Source organism: Melospiza georgiana, chromosome Z, assembly GCF_028018845.1.
Source record: "Melospiza georgiana isolate bMelGeo1 chromosome Z, bMelGeo1.pri, whole genome shotgun sequence".
In the NCBI taxonomy this organism is placed as follows: domain Eukaryota; kingdom Metazoa; phylum Chordata; class Aves; order Passeriformes; family Passerellidae; genus Melospiza; species Melospiza georgiana.
The window spans coordinates 24,181,919-24,200,457 of NC_080465.1; the positions used below are offsets into that span (position 1 = coordinate 24,181,919).

General features: G+C 37.5%; 1 protein-coding gene across 1 annotated transcript in view; it reads left to right on the forward strand.

The window, feature by feature from the left end:
* ROR2 (receptor tyrosine kinase like orphan receptor 2) overlaps positions 1–18,539 on the forward strand; it is a 44,116-nt gene that overhangs the window by 8,124 nt on the left and 17,453 nt on the right. Inside the window, exons 3-4 of the mRNA XM_058044539.1 lie at positions 2,160–2,447; positions 3,485–3,515. Coding sequence (XP_057900522.1) covers positions 2,160–2,447; positions 3,485–3,515 — 319 coding nt within the window. The remainder of the gene's footprint in view (positions 1–2,159; positions 2,448–3,484; positions 3,516–18,539) is intronic.

An 18,539-nucleotide genomic window follows, 5' to 3' on the forward strand; every position in this document is an offset into this window, starting at 1 on the left:
ACTTTCTGTGTTATTTTTGAATTCTGGGGATCTGAACTGGACATAGGACTCCAAGTGTGGCCTGATAGGCCCTGAGTAGGTTGGGATTGTGGTATCTCTGTTTCTGCTAGGTGACACCCCTGTGGATGCTGCCCAGTATCTCAATGGTGCTCATGAGAATAAACTACGTGCAGACTATGAAAAAATAGTGAAATAACAAGCTATGAGGGAAGTAGCCATAGAAAATCCTTTTCTAACATGTGGTAGGACTGATTATGCTTTCTTTCATTTTGCTAGACATGATTATGTGTGTAAGATGTTGGCTTAAAGGGAGTTTTGATCAATTGCTTCAGTTGACTATATCAGGAAGTAAATTTACTGGTCTGGTTTTGTTTTCCCTGCCAGAATGTCAACATAGTATTTCTATTTTTTCAGCTATGAAATGTAGCTAAAAACATAATAAATTACATTGTTGTGGTATGACATTGCTGAAAGCATTAATGTACTTTTTCTCCCTTTTATATAAGTTATTTGAAAACAAATATTGTTTGTATTCTGTCAGAATATTCTGAAGTCTGCTAAAGATTTTAAATTAAAAATAGGGACAACTAATATAAAATTAAATAAACAATAATTCATTATTTCATGACAAACAAGAATAAAATATTTGTCCTGTAAATTTTCAATATTGTGTGGAGATTTTATATACTTGGATTTATTTAATTTTCTGTTTAGACTTATTCTAATAATTTTCTATTTAATGACAAACTAAATTTGCACTTGCCTACATTGTATGTTCATATGATTCATTATAACAGGATTTCTTTTGAAAGGCCAGTGGTAGAGAACAATGTAACACACAGAAAAACCCAGTTTTCCAGCAATATCTGGCTTGTGCATTTATTATATTCTGATATTTCTACTACTCCCTTCTCCAATGTTACATTGTTGGATTTGTGTACAATAATATGCTATTACTTAATTAAACAGACGCAAAATAATCTGAGTGATAGGAAAGGTCTACATGTGAGCATCCATCAAAATTATTTGATATTTGTATCCAGCTGCCATAAAAATATAATGTAATTTGAATTCCTGAAGCTTTATGTCTAGAAGGTCTAAATTCACCGGTACAAACACATGAGTGTGACACCTAGATACTTTTCTTACCTGTTTTGTAAGGTAATATAATAACTTTATTGTTTCAATGGAATTACATATTGCCAGACTTTCAGTATGTGATGTGTATCAGTTGCAGGACTCCTAACACCAAAATAAATTTATAAATAATAACCAACAAAAGATTTGATTGTCAGGTTTTGACAGTGTTCTTCATAAATTCTTTCTTTTTTGTCGTCCCTAGAGATCACAAATACAGACTTGACAAGCCCTTTGGTTTTAACAAACCACTAATTGGGACTTGTAGTTTTCACTTACAAAATATCTACAAAATGTTATTACACACTATCCATACAGATGTTTCCTTGGCCATATATTTTGACTTGATGTAAAAATGTCAGTCTATAATCAGCTTATGCGTCCCCTCTCTATCACAGTTTATTTCTGCAATTGAGACGTTATTTCTATACATTGAATGTGAGACATATAATCTTGAAAACCTATTATAATATAGGCCTGTCCAAATCAACCTAATTTTAAGATTTTGTTGAGTAACTAACAAGTCAAATTAATATCTAAAAGTAATTTTTCCAATTGTAGTTCTTTTTGAGACAAATCTGTGATCATGTAAGAAGATTATGTGGTAAAATGACCATGATATTCCAATATGGTAACAACTGGGATTATTCATTTATGGAGCAAGGGTTTTTTTGCTGTTGGAACAGAACAGCACTATATGTATGTTAGGATGTTAGTATTTTAGCATGTCAGATGTAGAAAAAGTCACTGCTGCTTCAAATAGACATTAGGAGTGTAATAGTATCAATTCATGATTGACCTTTGAATCTGCATACCTACCTGTAGACAAGCATGAAGTCAGCAAGGAAACATAAATTGGAGTGTGATGCTGTGGTGTTCTTAGGACGGTGAATTGCATTTTTTTTAATCTTGAAAGAAAACTGAAATTGTTTCCAGGGTTCTCTCTTAGAAAAGTACCTTTGAGCAGGCTTTTACCTCAACCCAAGTAAAGTTTGATCTTTTATGATCTTTTATCTTCTTAGGTTATTTCCTGACTTTCTTGGAACCAGTAAACAATATCACTATAGTCCAGGGGCAAACGGCAATCCTCCACTGCAAGGTAGCAGGAAATCCATCCCCAAATGTCAGATGGCTGAAAAATGATGCTCCAGTGGTTCAGGAGCCAAGACGGATCATCATCAGAAAAACAGATTATGGTTCACGTCTAAGAATCCAGGATCTGGATACCACAGACACAGGATACTACCAGTGCGTGGCTTCAAATGGGATGAAGACAATAACTGCAACAGGAGTTTTGTTTGTCAGGCTTGGTGAGTTCCTGGCTTTTATGACTGCTCAGACTGCTTTATAGACTAGGAATTAGTTTTAACCATAGCATAATGAGAAATGAATTTACTGTTTTAAGAAAAATTCTCGACACAAAAGAAAATAAAGTCAGTGCCTGGGGCCTCTCTCCCAGCACAGAACTTCTCAGTTGAACTTGATACCCCTTTAGTGGTAATAAAAGAAAGTAAATACAGATGTAGAGGTCTGTAAATATACAGAAGAAAAAAAATTAAAGGAGTGCTGGTAAAAAGTACAAAAAGGTACAAAACTCAGTCTGTAAAAAAAACCAAAAACTGCTGAGAAGAATGACAAGCGGTTTTCTGTGTGATGTCCATAGTTCTGGGCCTATCCTTGTGAATATCAGTTCTGTACTGCTATGTGGAGCGTGGCCTCAAATTCTGTCTTCTGACACGTGAAGGTATACCACACCTTTGAACAAGTGCTTATATTACATTTTGGAGACTTAATAGGCCAATCTGGAAGCTAACCTTTTATTTAGCTTGCCTGTGGAGCAATGGGAGAAAAAATTCTAGATGCATTTTTCTAAATTTTTTTCTTATTTTGTAATGTAAATAATGGATTCCACAGTTCAATTTGTAGTTATTGAGTATTGAAGTGCTGAGTATTGACCCTTGCTCCTGCTGTTGCAAAAATTGATCATCCCCTTGCCACATCCTAAATTCTGATAGTAAGGCACAGTTGGAGCTTATTAAAAGGTAAGTGATGTGTTAAAATAACCCCTTGACTAACTACCTTTGTCTTTATGGTGGAAAATATATTATGAAAAACACTAAGTCCATTCAGGTTGCTGCTGGAACAGACAGTAGATTCATGTGATTTTTATTTGTGGCTTTGAAAATAACAATATATAATTATGTTCAGGAATGCAGAGGGTTTTGTTTGGAGCTTGAGATAAACCTTCCTTAAAGAGACAATTTCCTTTGGATTGCTATTGACTTTTTTTATTATGTTGTCCTTGAGCTAAACTTGTCAGCAATACTTGTTTGTTTTATGTTTGCAGGTCCAACAAACAGCCCAAATTACAATCTTCAGTAAGTACTCTTTGGAAAATTACTTAACGTGCTCTGACTACTTTTGTTCTGTCAGAATTTAGTTCATAAACTCAGTAAACACTGCCTGCAACTACAGTGTTCTTGCTAAAAGTATCTAATTTGACCAAAAACTCTCAGAATGGATGCAACTTTTTTAGACAGAGGCTACAATGGGTTTTGATTTGATTGACTGCTCTTGAGCAACTTCTGCTTGCTTATTTCATGTTTTGAACAAACAAATTACCACAAAGTCATGTTGGAACAGTAATTGTTTACAGGGCAAGTACGGGCTAGAAGAGTGGTTAAAAATGAATGGTAAAATGCTTAGCTTGCTGTGGTTGCAAATTTACCCATGTTATATGATTATAACTTGAAGAGCCAGGTAAAACAAGACTAAAATCCTGTCGTTGAGTAGCTGTTTGTTAGTGTGATTTTTGACTTGAGTGGTGGTTTGGTGATTTCCTCAAGATGCCTGGGTTTACCTACTGATTCAGTTGTAAGGATGAAAAGAGAATCATAGAATGGTCTGGATTGGAAGGGATCTTAAAGTCACCCAGTTCCAACTCTTCTGCCATGGGCAGGAGCTCCTTCCACTTTATCAGGTTGCTCCGAGTCCCATCTAGCCTGGCCTTGAATACTTCCAGGATTGAAGTATCCACAGCTTCTCAGAGCAACCTGTTCCAGCTCTTCACCACCCTCTGAGTAAAGAATTTCTTTTTAACATCTAATCTAAACCTGCCCTTTTCCAGTTTAAAGCCATTGTCCCTAGTCCTGCACTATCTCCTAGTATAAAAATCCCCCTGCATCCTTTATATGAGAACCTTTTAAGGCTGCAGTGAGATCACTCCAAAGCCTTCTCTTTCTCCAGGCTTAACAAACCCAGCTCTCTCAGCCTGTCTTCACAGAGAGGTGCTCCAGCCCTCTGATCATCTTCATGGCATGCTCTGGACCCACTCTAAGAGGCCCACATCTTTTTTGTGCTGAGGACAACAGAGCTGGACCTAGGATTCCAGATGGGCTCTCATGAGGGCCACATGGAGTGGTAGAACCCCCTGCCTCACCCTGATAGACACACTTCTTTGCATGCAGCCCAGGGTACAAGTGTCCTTCTGGGCTGAGAGCTACATTCTTGGGTTACTTCCAGCTTTTCATCCACAGGAAACCCCTACAAAGGGTTGCTCTCAGTGACTTGATCTCCCTGTTCATGTCTGGGATTTCCCCAACCCTGGTGCAGCATTTGGCAATTGATCCTGTAGAACTTTTTGAGGTAGTTGCAATTTGCCCTTATTAAAGGATGTCTTGGGAACCCTAATTTATTTCCACTTGAGAAAGTCATGAAGTAATTATTTTTTCACTGTATCAGTCAAAATGTTTTATTTATGTTAGTATATAACATAATGTGTTATATACCAGCTGTGCTGGCTGCCTTGGGTCAGTTTGTTGTCTTTTATATGCTGTGGGATAACTTCTAGGAGGATCTGCTGCATGATTTTTCCAGGCACACAGGTGAGGCTCATCAGTCTGTGGTTGCTCACATCTTCCTTTCTCCTCTTTTTAGAAACGAAAACGATGTTTCCTTTTTTTCAGTCACCCGGGAGTTTGCCTGACTGCCTTGACTTTTCAAATATGATGAGATTGTTTTGGCAACAACATCAGCCAGTTCCCTCAGGATTCTGGAACATAGTTCATCAGGTCCCATAGACTTGGGACTACTCAGCTTCATCAAGTGATCCCAAACCTGCTCTTCACTTAGTGGGAGAGATTTCCCCATACCCACACGGGAGATCATGGGCTTTAATGGAAAGGGTGACTGCCAGAGAAGTCATTGAATAACTCCTTTTTCTCCCTGTCAGTCACCATTTCTCCTTGGCCTTTCTTTTCTTGCCTATGTCATACCAATAAGCCTGGGAAACAAGTTTTGCATTGATTCACTTATGTTATAGAAAAAGTAATTAATTTTATTTCTTTTGGCTTCCCTAGTATTTTCCAAGTGCTTCTCCTGTACTGAGAATGAACTTGTTAATATTTCAAAAATACCAACATAAATAGAACATTTTGACTGATACAGTGAAAAAAAGATTTACTTCATGATTTCTTCAAGTAGAAATAAATTAGGGTTCTCAAGATGTACTTTATCCTGGGTTTTCCTAGCCTTCCTTATCCTATTTTCCTAGGTTTTTAATGCTTTGCTATGCAACCTTTGCTGGTTTGGAACACCAAGTTAAAATAAAGAGATAATTAGGAAAAAAAAAATTAAAAATCCTTTCATTTGGCTTTTGACACTTCACAATGAGTCTTGTACCATTGCTATTGGAAGCAGCAGTGTGCCATCATTATTCTGGACCTGCCATTAAAAGGTGAACTGAAGAGTACGCTGCTGGTAGATTACTTTCTTTTTAATATCCACTAGATTGGACAGAAACCTGAAACTTTAGAAAAATGAGGTCAGGTCAAAGGTCTAGTAAGAAGTCATGAGGGTCTTATCATATGAGGCCCAGGAGCTTTCAGGGATTAGGGATCTTTGCCTCATTGCATGCTTACTTCTGTTTCAATTTTTAAAAAAATCAGTCCTTCAAATAAAATGCCATGTTTTGGTGGTAGATTTATTTTGTTTTCAGAAACTGACCCTGATTTTAAAAAAATCTAATATTTTGCATAAAATCATGCGGGTCAGTTTGTAAGCCAGAAAAGAGGAAGGGTGGAAAAAGGCAAAGGAGTACCTAAGTGCTTGGAAGGAGGTCTCGTGGAACAAAGGACTCTTTCCATTCACTGTCTGCACAGTGCAGCCTCACACTGAGCCACGCGAGAGCAGTTGCTGCTGGTATTAATGCTTCAAAAAAGACATGCTTCAGTGGAAACTTGGAACATAAAACCATTGTAACTTGGTTTAAGATTATACCTATTGAATATTAAGGGATAAGAAACATTATCTATGTAGATACCATCTAGCAAGGTATTTTTATGCAGTTCATGCTGTGGATTCCTAGAATTAATTAGCAATTAAAGATTGCCAGAGAGAAAGTGTGTGTAATGCAGTCAGACTTGCCAGTGCAAAAAAGCATCTTGACCTTCAGGTAATGAAGTTGAGGCGTTTTCATAAAAATCTAAATGTAAAATCTTTCCACCAAATACATAGTCTTAAATTGCTGTGGATTATTTGGAGACATCTTTATTTTCTGTCAAGATCCACATGTCTAAAAATTTCCAGGGATTTTTCTGGAGAAATTGAGAATTAAAATCTATCATGGTTATCAAAAGTATTAAAATTACCTTAAATTGTAATAGATAATTCAGATTAATTTACAAAGGAAATAAATTCAAAACATGGTCAAAAAAATAGTTTCTGATTAGCCTTTGCTGTCCAGAGGACTATGCTATTAAAAGGTTGTTTTACTAGAGTACAACCCTTTAGCAATCCTTTCTCTCACTACATTATGCTTTTACTTTTTGCATCATTAGTATTTTTAGTTTTGCCTCTCAAAAGAGAGACATCCTATCTGTTCAGAAAGGTACAAGTGTGTGGATATAAAATAAATGTTTAACAAATACCAGAGAATGGTTTTTTGACCATTATTTAAAACAGTAATGGGCATTAATATCTTGGAGTCTAAGAGCAGAAGGGCAGAAACAGTTGTCTTTCCTTCTAGAAGTGATGTTCTTAGAAGATAACATTATTCTAAAAGACTGCATGTTCTCTAGTCCAATATAATTTTCTTTTGAATTGAATGATTAGATTAAATTTTACCCTTTGGGCAAATTCTGGTTTTAAAGCAGTTAAACTATGGTAGTACCATCTTGAAGGGAGCTTGGGATGGAAGATATCTAATATTCAAATATTCTGTTTGTTGGCTCTTATGGGCTTCTGGAAAATTGATGAGGCCTCTGTGAAGTGAGGAAGGCACACAGAATGCAGGCAGAAAGGAATTCCCCTAAGCTCAGCCAAGTGTATGGGAAACAGCTCTGTTGTCACTGCTGCACTTTTCCCTATGTGACCTTTCTGAAATCTGCTTAGGATGCCAGGAGCTGAGCCTCGTGCGGAAGAACTGGGTTTTAAAAAAAATTTGAGAAGTCCCTGTTTTATTGAACTCTGACTAAGATCTGTTATGGGTTTGCAACTTTCGGTGCCTGTATATTGAATGCTAAGGAAAAATAGGTGAGAAGAAACACTGCCAACAAATAGAAGCAATCATTACTTTGTGGAGGAATTTTTGAGATATTAATTATTCAGAATGAATTTGCCTGTTCTTAAGTCTGATTTTCAAGTAGTTTGGGACAACAGTACTTTTTTTTAAGATTTGGACCAATGAAGAAAATTAATGATGCAACTGTAGTTAGGAAAAAACAAGTTCTTTCAACCAGTGAAAAACAGAATGTTTAAAACCAGTAAGGTGGCTCTGTGAAAACTCCAGTGAGGAGGTTGGGTTTATGAGCAATTTATTCTCCATGGTCTACATATCCCAAAGCACACCTTTTCTGTGACGTCAAAAGGAAATTTCTGCATGATATGAGGGGCACTCATATATCTTTATGATGGAAACAAACTCATTTTCATTATATGATGAATCTTCATGAATCCCAAAGCTCTTTGGCAAGCCAAAGGTATCTAACAACATACTAAGAAGAAAATATGCTTCCCTTGCAGTCAAATAACAGCACCACTTATATCTTCTTCCTTTCCTTAGGTGGTGTGGCAAATTTCTTTGGTCTCAACATAGTTTAGCCGCAGATAACATTGTTAATCTTGGAAATTATAAAAGATTATCTTAAAATTCACATAAACAGATGTTTTTTTAAAACAATACAAGGTTGTTTCAACTCAGAAGTTACAGTGTTTATTCAGGCCCTTAAGGACCAGGTGTTTGATGATGTGCTTCCTCCAGAATGACATGCTCGCCTTTTGTTTCATCAAGATATTCATGTGGCTGAGACAACCATATTTGAACTATGTATGTTTTTTTAAGATGCTTGTGGTAATATGTTGAAGTTACAGAATAAGCTCATACTTGTGTTTTCATTTCCTGTTTTAATCAAGGAAAAAAAAAGAATTTTGTGATTAAAACACAGGACTGTAATTTCAGAGGTCTGGATTTAATTTCTGACTGTACTCCTGTCTCTGTGTGTGATTGCAGCAAGTTGTTTAACCTTTGCCTCTCCATGTTTTGTACATCAAATGGAGATGGCGGATCTTGGGAATTTTTTGTCTTCTTCTGCTATGGGATCAGATTATTTCAAAGTGTTTTAGGTACATTCTTCTCCCCATAAAGTTTGGAATGTTATCCTGTTTTATGAGTGAGGAACTGAGGCGCAGATTATCTTGGGCTGGTCTACATTAAACAGCATGTGTTTGTCTTGGCAGGTTTCCTGACTCCCTGACAATCCAATTTGGGGATCTGGCAGAAACATGCTGCAATTCCCTCCTAGCCCCCGTGTGTCAGTTTCCTTTTTTTCTTTCAAGGCTGAGGGGGAGGCCGTATTTCACCCTCCTGTGGGTTTGGGGCTCCTTTCAGGGGATTTTGATCCACAATCTCCGATCTACTTTTGACTACATCATTTTAAATGTCCTTTGACAGTCCTTCAGGCCAAGACAGGAAATTTGGAGGAAGGACAGAACTAAAACCAAGGTTACACTAAATTTTTTCTCTTTTATCTATTTTAGAATGCAATTTTTCCATTTTCCCTCTAATTATGTTGGATACAGCCTAGAAAGGCTCAGATGTTGATGACATCACAAATTAACATGTAACTAAAATTTAAACTCTATTCTGCCCAGAGATGTAGGGTGTGCTCGAAGGAAGCTGACAGTCTATCTTGTTATAAAACCTGATTTTTTAATCTCATGTTACTCATGCGTTTCAAAGATTACTTCCCCCCCTTCCCCCCACTCTTTTTAAACCCCAGAACACGTGTAATTCAAGGCAGAGTTAAAGAGCAGTGGAAATACTGTTTTGGGTTGTTTTGCACCACACCAAATCACAGCTTCTTGCCACATGACATTGCTTCTTCAGCTTGAATCTTCCACTTAAATGCTTTCTAATCACAAGTAAATAAATGATGAACAATCTAATGCATTTTATATTATTTAGTGGATAGTAGTAGAAATTCAGTGTGCTTACAAAGTTGATGAATTTTAAAAGCCAGATGTGTATTTAAACTAATATACATACCATCTCAGAGTAGACACAAGTGTCTGTGTTTCTGCCAGTTTTTGTCTGGGGAAACTATTACAAGTGGTAGGTTTTCTTCCTTTCTGAAAGGGAGGGAAGAAATGAAAAAAGATGTTTACAGGGAATATATAGGCAGAAAAAATTATAATAGTTTGCTTCAATCTGTTATGCTCACTAACCCATGTTGCTCAGAACTCCCCAAAACCAAAGGAAGTCAAGCATATGCACAGGTGATTAAAAATAAATCTTCATGAAAGCTTGACCCTCTTTTTTGCTATTGTATAAATCAAATGCCCTTGTGCGAATTAAATTGTAATGCAGATGCACTGCTTTACTGAGAAAGACTGGTGTCAAAGACAAAAAAGCAACCCTGCAGGACTTGACCTGTATTTGGGCAAGGTTTCTAAATACCTTAGGAAGAAGTAGTATTTAGTTACATCTCTTTCAGTTAAGCTAACTTAGGGTTAAATGTCAGAAGTGCTTGCCCACTTGTAATTAGCAGTACTATCAAGATACTTTTAAATACTTTTAAATGGGTTGGCTCAAGTAACGAATGTAATTCATTATATGTGGGCTACAACCATACATTATATGTGGGCTACACCAAACAACACAAACACTTCGTTTCCTGAGGGTTCTTTTTCAAAAATGTAGGCTTTTAGCTTGTATATGAATATTTAAGGGAGTGGATGTTTTCTGTGGGTGAGAATTCTGTTTATTTGGAGAACCTGCTTCCTACTTTGCAGAATAGTAGCTAGGTTTTTGGTAGCCAAAAAAGCCCAGGCTGTCATATCAGGCGAGCTGTAAGGTGTGACTCATAAGCTGTGCAATACATGGCAAGGAGCCAGTTTACAGCTCTTTGCAAATGTGTGACCCCAACACGCCCTCTTCCAGCAAATTCCAGATCAGCAGCAGGTGCTTAGGTTTTAGCAGCTCAGAAAAACAGTTTATATTAAACAACCAAAGAAGTTGCAAGCAAAGTTAAACACTTGTTATTCCCTTTAAGGGTATATGTAAATTGATATTCAAAGTAGTAATGGCCCTTGGGGTTTTGGCAAGTAGCTACTGCAGCTGTTGGACATCCCTGATGTAACCAGCAATCTTTAGTGTGTGTAGATTTTACTTCTTTCCCTCTATCCCTCTCCTACTCTCATTTGTTCAGTAGCTTAAATGGCTTTCAAAGTATTTATTGTATGTCTTACAAAAGGACAGTTATATGTCCCTGAGACTTCCTGTAAGCATTTGATGCCACATTGAGTTTAATTAGAGTTCCTTAGGATGCTGAATAGCCTTTAAGTGCATATAAGGAAAGGGTGAATGTGTAGTTAGGCACAAAGATAAAGGAACACTATTCTAATGAAAAGTAGGTAATTTAACAAAATGAGATAATGCTGGAACACCACACCATAAATCATCCTTTCAATTTTTATGGCTTTATGGTTAGATTTTCCCCCACTTTTGTATTATTATGTTCTCTATTTCAGTTTGAAAGAGCCAAAAAACCTAGATGCAGCTAATGTAGTGTATTGAGAGAAAGTCAAACAGATGGTACGAACCAATAATATTTGAACAATTCAACTCAAAACTAAATAGCATTAACAGTGATGGAGGGAATTATTTTTGGAGAAGGCGAAAGAAAATTCATTAAGAAAAATCTGTTCTTTTAAATTGGTATTGCTTTGTTAAGTCTAAAGTCTGAAGTATTTGAGGTATTACTACTCTAAAAGTAGTAGACAAATGCAAGAAGCATTTGTCATCATCAGTTTCTCATACTCCTCAGAAAGCTTAATCTTCACTAGTAGAGGAGTAAACACACAGAATAAAAAATAATATAATAAAATACAATACAATAAAGCATAATACAGAGCAATACAGCACAATAAAATACAGTAGCTCCAGTTGGCTGGTACCTACAATGATCATTTGTTCCAGCTTCCTGATCACTCCATTGACGAAAGTTAATGCCCATTATTAAGACCATTGTTCAAATGCCTCCTTTTAAGGCACTAGCAGGCACAGGGCATTGACCACCTCTTTAGAGACCCTGTTTAAGTTTGGCCACCCTCTGGGTAAGGAAATGTTTCCTGTTGTCCATTCAGAACCTCCCCAGATGCAGCTTTGAGCCATTCTCATGCTCGCTGTAGCTGGAACCCAGGGAGAAGAGACCAGCACTCCCCCCTCCTCCCCTTCTCAGGAAGCCATAGAGAGCAGTGAGGTCACCCACCAGCCTCCTCTCCAAAAGCAGCCAAATCCAAAATCTTTAGCCACTTTTCAGGTACATAGCTTCCAGCCCTTCCACCAGCTCTGTTGTCCTTCTCTGGACCATTCCAGGACCTTCTTCCCACCCTTCTCAGAGCGTGGGGCCCAGCCCTGCACACAGGACTCAGGGTGAGGGCACCGGGGCTGAATCCAGCAGGATGATCCCAATCCCAGCTGGTGATGCTGTGTCTGCTGCCCCCCGGGATGGGGTTTGCCCTCCTGGCTGCCCGGGCACACACTGCTGGCTCACCCTGAGCTGCTGCCCACCAGCACCCCCAGAGCCCTTTGGCAGGCCTGGGGGTCCTGCTGCATCCCTTTTTCTATGGCTTTCCCAGCCATAGAGTCATTTAAGTAGGAAAAGATCCTTAAGTTCATTGAGTCCAACTGTATAATGCTACATTACATAAAGGTGTACTCTCAGCTCAAATATCTGTTAAATTATGCAGGAATTTGTAGCATGATGCATCTACAAGCATGCCTTAGTAGTGAAGGCATGCTTGTAGATGTGCCATGTTACAGAGCTGAAGCTGTAGTCACTTTTCAGGTTGGAGCTGCCATGGATTTCTACTCATTTGTAGATAGCTGCAAAGTAGCATTTTTACACCACACTTTGTAATTATTGTAGAAAAGATAAGCTCAGTGTCAGAAGTTTAGCTGCATATTTTTTTACAGGGTTGGGGGTGAGAGAGAAAAGTGATAATGTAACACAACATCAGTAGTTTCAAGATTCAGATACTCCATCAAGAATGTGCTGTGAGTGATCATTGTAGCTTTATATACTCTATGGCTCAGACTGACAGGTGTGTCAGTATATACAGGATCTCACTTTTTAAGCATTAAGAACTAAATGCTGAAATACGAAACTTGGGGAAGCATTTGTTCTCCTAATTGAGTATGCCACATGTTTTGATTTGGGAACAGTTTATTAATGTTAAACCCAATTATATTAATTTACAGAGTTGTGGTTTTGGCACAGTTGCTACTCACAGAGTATCAAGCTAATGATATTTGCATAGCATCATGGGTGTGGCATCTGAAAATAAGTTAATTCTGACTTCAGAATATGAGCTATTTTGCCTGTGGAACAATGCAGCCAGTATCCACTATTATAATGCAGAAAGATTTAAGTGCAGAAAGACTTAAATGGAAAAATGTGACAGTCAGGATTAATTGTTTGTACACAGAAAAAAAAAATAAAAGAAAAAGAGGAAAGGGGTCTTTAAAATACAGTCTGATAAACATTCAGTAAGTAATTTCAATTGCAAAGGAAGAAATGTAAGGTGGAAGTTACCTTTGGCATTATGTCAAGGCTGGATGAGCGCTCCAGCCTCCCAGCGTTTTTGGGTGATTCAGGGCACTCTTACCCCAGCTCCAGAAAAGGCAAGCTACAGACCCAAAGTTTGTTCATTTTCACTCTCTTCTAGTGGCTGAAGCAGATGTGTGTCTATTTTTAATTTTTGAGAACTCTACAGGCCTTGCTTGAAACCGTCATAGAATTTCCTGTGGAGAAAAAGCTAATTTTCCTAACTTGGAAAAAACCAACAAACCTATTATGTGAAATTATGACGACACACAAAAATTATTTGATGAGTTCTGGATTCCTTAGCCATGCTAGCCAGACCTCGGCTGCTGGAACAGATGACAAGTGGATAACACTAATAATAGACTGCTGTCTCCAGTACAGACCAGCCCAGAGATGGAGACGCATCCTTAGTCATCCATCGACAGACAGAAATGGCGAGACACAAAAATTGTTCGGTTTTGCTCTCGATTTGAGGGAGACGTCAAATGGTGCATACCTGGTGGTAGCCATGGTACGCATCCCTGCCCTGACTCTTCATCCTGCTTCCACAGTCCCTGTCCTCCAGGGCCCAAAGCAAACTCCTCATGCAGTGCCTCAGTTTACCTTAGGAGATCCCCGTGGGTGCCAAGCAGTTTTCCTGTGTCACACACAAAGGGTGCAAAGCCTGCCGTAGGCACAGTGTTGGGAGAATAGCAGGTGCACTCATAGACTGGGCTTAGAATGCATTTAGGTGGAAATTACATAAAGGCTGGACAAATTCAGACTGTGTTTCATGGGAAGAGACAAAGCCTGTTCCATGTCTCATGTGTCTGCTCAATAGCAAGACAATGTGACAGCATCACAACCAAGTGGCTGCTCCTTCTACTAGTAGTGGTTGTGTTTGGGGATTTAATTTATTTTTTGTCTAAAGAGAAATAAAATATATAAAAAAAAAAATTCCATTCCCTTATTTTGTGAAACATCTAACAATTTCCCTAAAAGTAACCAAAATTACAAAAAGCAAAAATTACCTTTTGACTGTGGAAAATTTAATCTCAAATAAGCCATATCGAAGGGAAGGTATGATAATTGTTTGTAATGTTGGGAAGTATTCACAAACTCTAACTTTCTGCACCATTGCCTAGAATTATCTCGTATTGCATCCATAAAAAGTAGCAGAGAAACTAACAAATATTTCTTATTGTCACTTAGATGTTTTTAAGAACATAATTTAAAAGATGTCAACTTCTTCAAGTAGATAGAATATACTAATTTTTCCTTAAGACTGGAAAACTGACACTTCAGTATTATATGTTTTTAAATACTTGATGTTTCTGTAGTTTGAATGAAAGTGTTCTGCAAAAGACTTTGAGGATGCACACTTCTACATACAATTATATAACAAATTTATAGCTGATGCTGTGATCATTTCTAGCTATTTTACAAAGATCTCTGCTATCAGATGTATAATCTCTGTGGTAACTGAGACAGAAAATCCATCTATGTCTGTCTTAAAAAAAAAAAAAAAACAGAAGAAAGAAGAAAAAAAATAAAAATTATGACAGTACAGTTATTTTCACTTTTTCATGGGCTCACATTCTTCCAGAAATGATCACATTTTTAATGGCATGGACATGGACACTTAAAACATTTAATAATGAATTTTGACTTTTTAACTTTTTACAAAAATGTTCTAACTTTTTAACCTCTTATAAAAAGGCAGAAAGTACTTTGTAGAAAGCTTATATTCCCCATAATAAAAAAAAAAGAGAGAAAAAAAAAAGCCAACTGAAATGAAAAACTTTAAGATATTTCCACAGGATTTCATTTTTATGTTTTAAATTATTCCTTTGTCCTCCTTTTAACCTACCCTCCTCTTTGGATTTTTATAACTTGCAATTTTCAGCCATGCTTGCACAGTCTTTTCTTTCAAGACTTTCTACTTCCTGCCTGTCTTCCTGGCATATATATATGTAGGTCTATCAGTAGATTTAAATCAACTGAACTATAGTAAAAAATTCCTGTTTGTGATCTCTTAGTGATGTGATCCCTTAGTCACATCCCTCCTTTGCTGAAGCCCAGCCAGCCGGGTGGAGCTGCCACGTCCCCTGCACTGGCCCCAAGGCATGAGCAGCCCCACTGCTGGAGCCCCCTCTGAGCTGCCCAGGATGGCCCTGATGGTGTTTTTTTGCTGTCTGATACAGCAGCAGTTTGGAGATTTTCGGCTGGTGGACTTTTCTGAGACCTTTTTGGAGTACCTATGTGTACTCACTCACTCAGGGTGGCATGGCGGGATGAGGATGGAAAACAGCTAAGAATTTTGCTTTCCTCTGTCAGCAGAGGGAAGAGGGAGCTGCTTGTTAGAGGCTCTTCAGAGAGGGTCTGTTGGCCCTGCTCACTTTTCTTGGAGATGTCAGAGAAAGACAATTTATTAGACAGTCATAACACATTGAGGGTCATAGCATGCCTTGAAAAAAAAGGGTGGGGAAGAAGGCTCATAATGGCTTCTTTGGTGAGTGAGAAGGTGGAATGCTGCATGGCCAGGTTCGTGTTCCCATCGTGTTGAAATTAGTTTTCTGAAGGTTTTTCTTTTCAAATTTTTACTAACCATGGTTGTAACAGAAATGTTTCTGTTAAAAGTACCTGACATTCAGCAAAACAGATCTGCAGCCTTCCCTGGACTGCCAGCTGACTCATGTGATTTCAAGATTTCATCCCAACGTGCTAACACCTATGAAAGCAGAGGGAGAATTTACAAAAATGTCCTTTGAGTTAACTGAAAGAGGGAGTTTGTAGGCAGAAGGTAGAATGTTGTTGGCAGAATATTAGATCATCTGTTTGAAGTTACATGTGTTAATCAAGAGGATTGTGGCTGGTTATACAGCTAGGGACTATCCTCTATTTCTTACAGAAATTCAGAACATTGATGTCCTTGTTTAGTTTTGCTTCCTCGACTGTTTTACCCAGGTTATTGTAGTAAAAGCAACCCTGCCACCTATGTCTATACTTCTGTATGTGCTGTACTTGGGAACTACAACATTTTTTGCTACACTGAAAACTCTTCTAAAGATGCAAAGCAGTAATAAATATGATATGTAGATATGATTCCAAGAAACCATAGCAGCATGCAGAGTTACCTAATGAGCAACCTGCCACCATTTCATGTGTTTCTTTCTCTTGTATTTGTTTACCTGTGAGGGCTGTTATAGGAAAAATAGCGGATGAGTGTGTGAAAAAAAGGAAGGCAACACCATTTTCCTTTGGTTTAATCCACTTAAATTATTGATTGTAGTATCTTTTATCAAGGACCCAGCTCAGCTAGGAGTGCTGACACCCACTTAAGGCAATGCCCACTGAGGAGACCAATTTGGGTCATGAGTCAGTCAGAAGGCCTATGATTAAACCCTATTGATGTTCTCTCCCTTTCTTGTCTTCAAATGATTTTTAAATATTTAGCAGCAAAAGACTCCTCCTTCCACAATAACATTAGAAAATATGTTTAAAATATTATTTAGACTGTGTTTTAGAGACAGACTTTGGAGCCTGAGTTTCGTATTTAAAAATACTGATTTCATAATCCAATTTGGCAATATTTTCAGTAGCCTACATATTAGGTTGTTTTTAAAGTTTACAAGTTGGTCTTTGACAAATGTCTTCTCTTTAGTTTGTCTCAAACAATAGTTTCATTTGTAGCTGTTTTTTTACTGATGACATTTCAATGTTCCTTTATGTATAAGCTGGCTTAAAATGCTCTCTCAGGTCCTATGATTAATATGAACAAATACATCATCTAATAGAAACAGTAGAATAAAGATCAGCAGTTATTTTTTTACTGATTTTAGGCATTGAATATGGAGTTTCAGTTCACACTGTATTTTTTAGTAACTAGTAGATAAATATCTAAATCAAATGCAACACAATTATTCTGTTCAGTAATTGGAAATTTCAGTAAATTCTTTAAGGGATTCTGTGATGTACTACTTTTCAGATAACAAGCACAAAATGTTTGTCCATGTTGTGTGCTAAATGTAAAGGGCATCTTTCTTTTTGAGTTGTTACCCTCAATAAGCATTTGGTAACAGAAGTCACGGGCCATATCCATTGTGAGTGTAAATTGTCATAGGCCCATTAACTTCAACTGAGCTATGACTATTTATACAAATTCCCCTGCCTGTTAGGTTTTTGTTTTTAACACTAGGCTCCCCTTCTTTTCTGATAGTATTTCTTAGGTTCCTTTAGTGCAAAGGAAAAGTTTTACTGTATTCCAAATATTTTATGTTCTAAGTCTTTTTTTGAGGAGTTAAGTACATCAGTATGGATTTCCTAATATCCCAGGGGCGCGGATCTTTAGGCGCAGGTGAAGATGTGCAAACAATGATTTTATGTGCCGGAAAGGTGGGTTATTTGCAGAAGCCTTTGGTCAGAGGATGAAACTGTTTGTTCAGAGAATGGATACAGGTAGGGCAGGAAGCCTGTTCTCTTCTCCCATGATGTGGGTGCAGGGTGGCCTTCATTCAGGCAAGGGCCCAATACAGCAGTCAAGTTGTCCCTGCCACCCATTAGTTTCTTGGCTTCAGCAGGAAGGGTACAAATGGGCATGTGTGGAGTTTTGGGTGTTTTATGGTTTGTGGGTTTGGGATTTTTTTTTTGAGGTTTTCCTGTACACCTGGGTTTTCAAAACTACACTAAAAGCAAATACCTGTTTGTGTGTGTTACTGAATTTCTGCCCTGTGTTATGGCTGATGTCAGAAGCACCTGGCATTAGTCCAGCCCTTCAATGGATAATAATATTTCAAACCATACTTTCTAAAAAAATTATATTCTTTTTCTCCATCAAATATTTACACCTCAGTGCTATTGCCTTGAAAGTCAGTAGTAAAACTTACATTGATATCCTGTGACAACGGGAGGCCTATGAGAATGAGCAATTTTAAAGCCCATTGTTTAAAAGACAGCATTTCTTGAAAAATTTTTCTTCATGGTGAAACAAGAAATTGTGTGCTATATTTGATATTTTCTTGAAGGCAAATATACAAACCTGGCCAGAAGGTACCTAGTATTTTTCTATGATAACATTAATGTATATTCACTGTTTTTGAAAGGAGGAAAATCCTATAGATGCAATCAATATGGCATATGACAAGGGTAGTATGTTTTTTTTCTCTCAACTCTCATCTGTAGACTATTGGGGGAGGAAATATTTGGAGATGTAAATATTTTGTAAAATATTTTTAAATATTTTACAAAATATTTACATGTAAAAATAATTTTAACCATTGAAAAGTGATCCTCTTGTGAACAGGCTTTACTTCTCAGCAC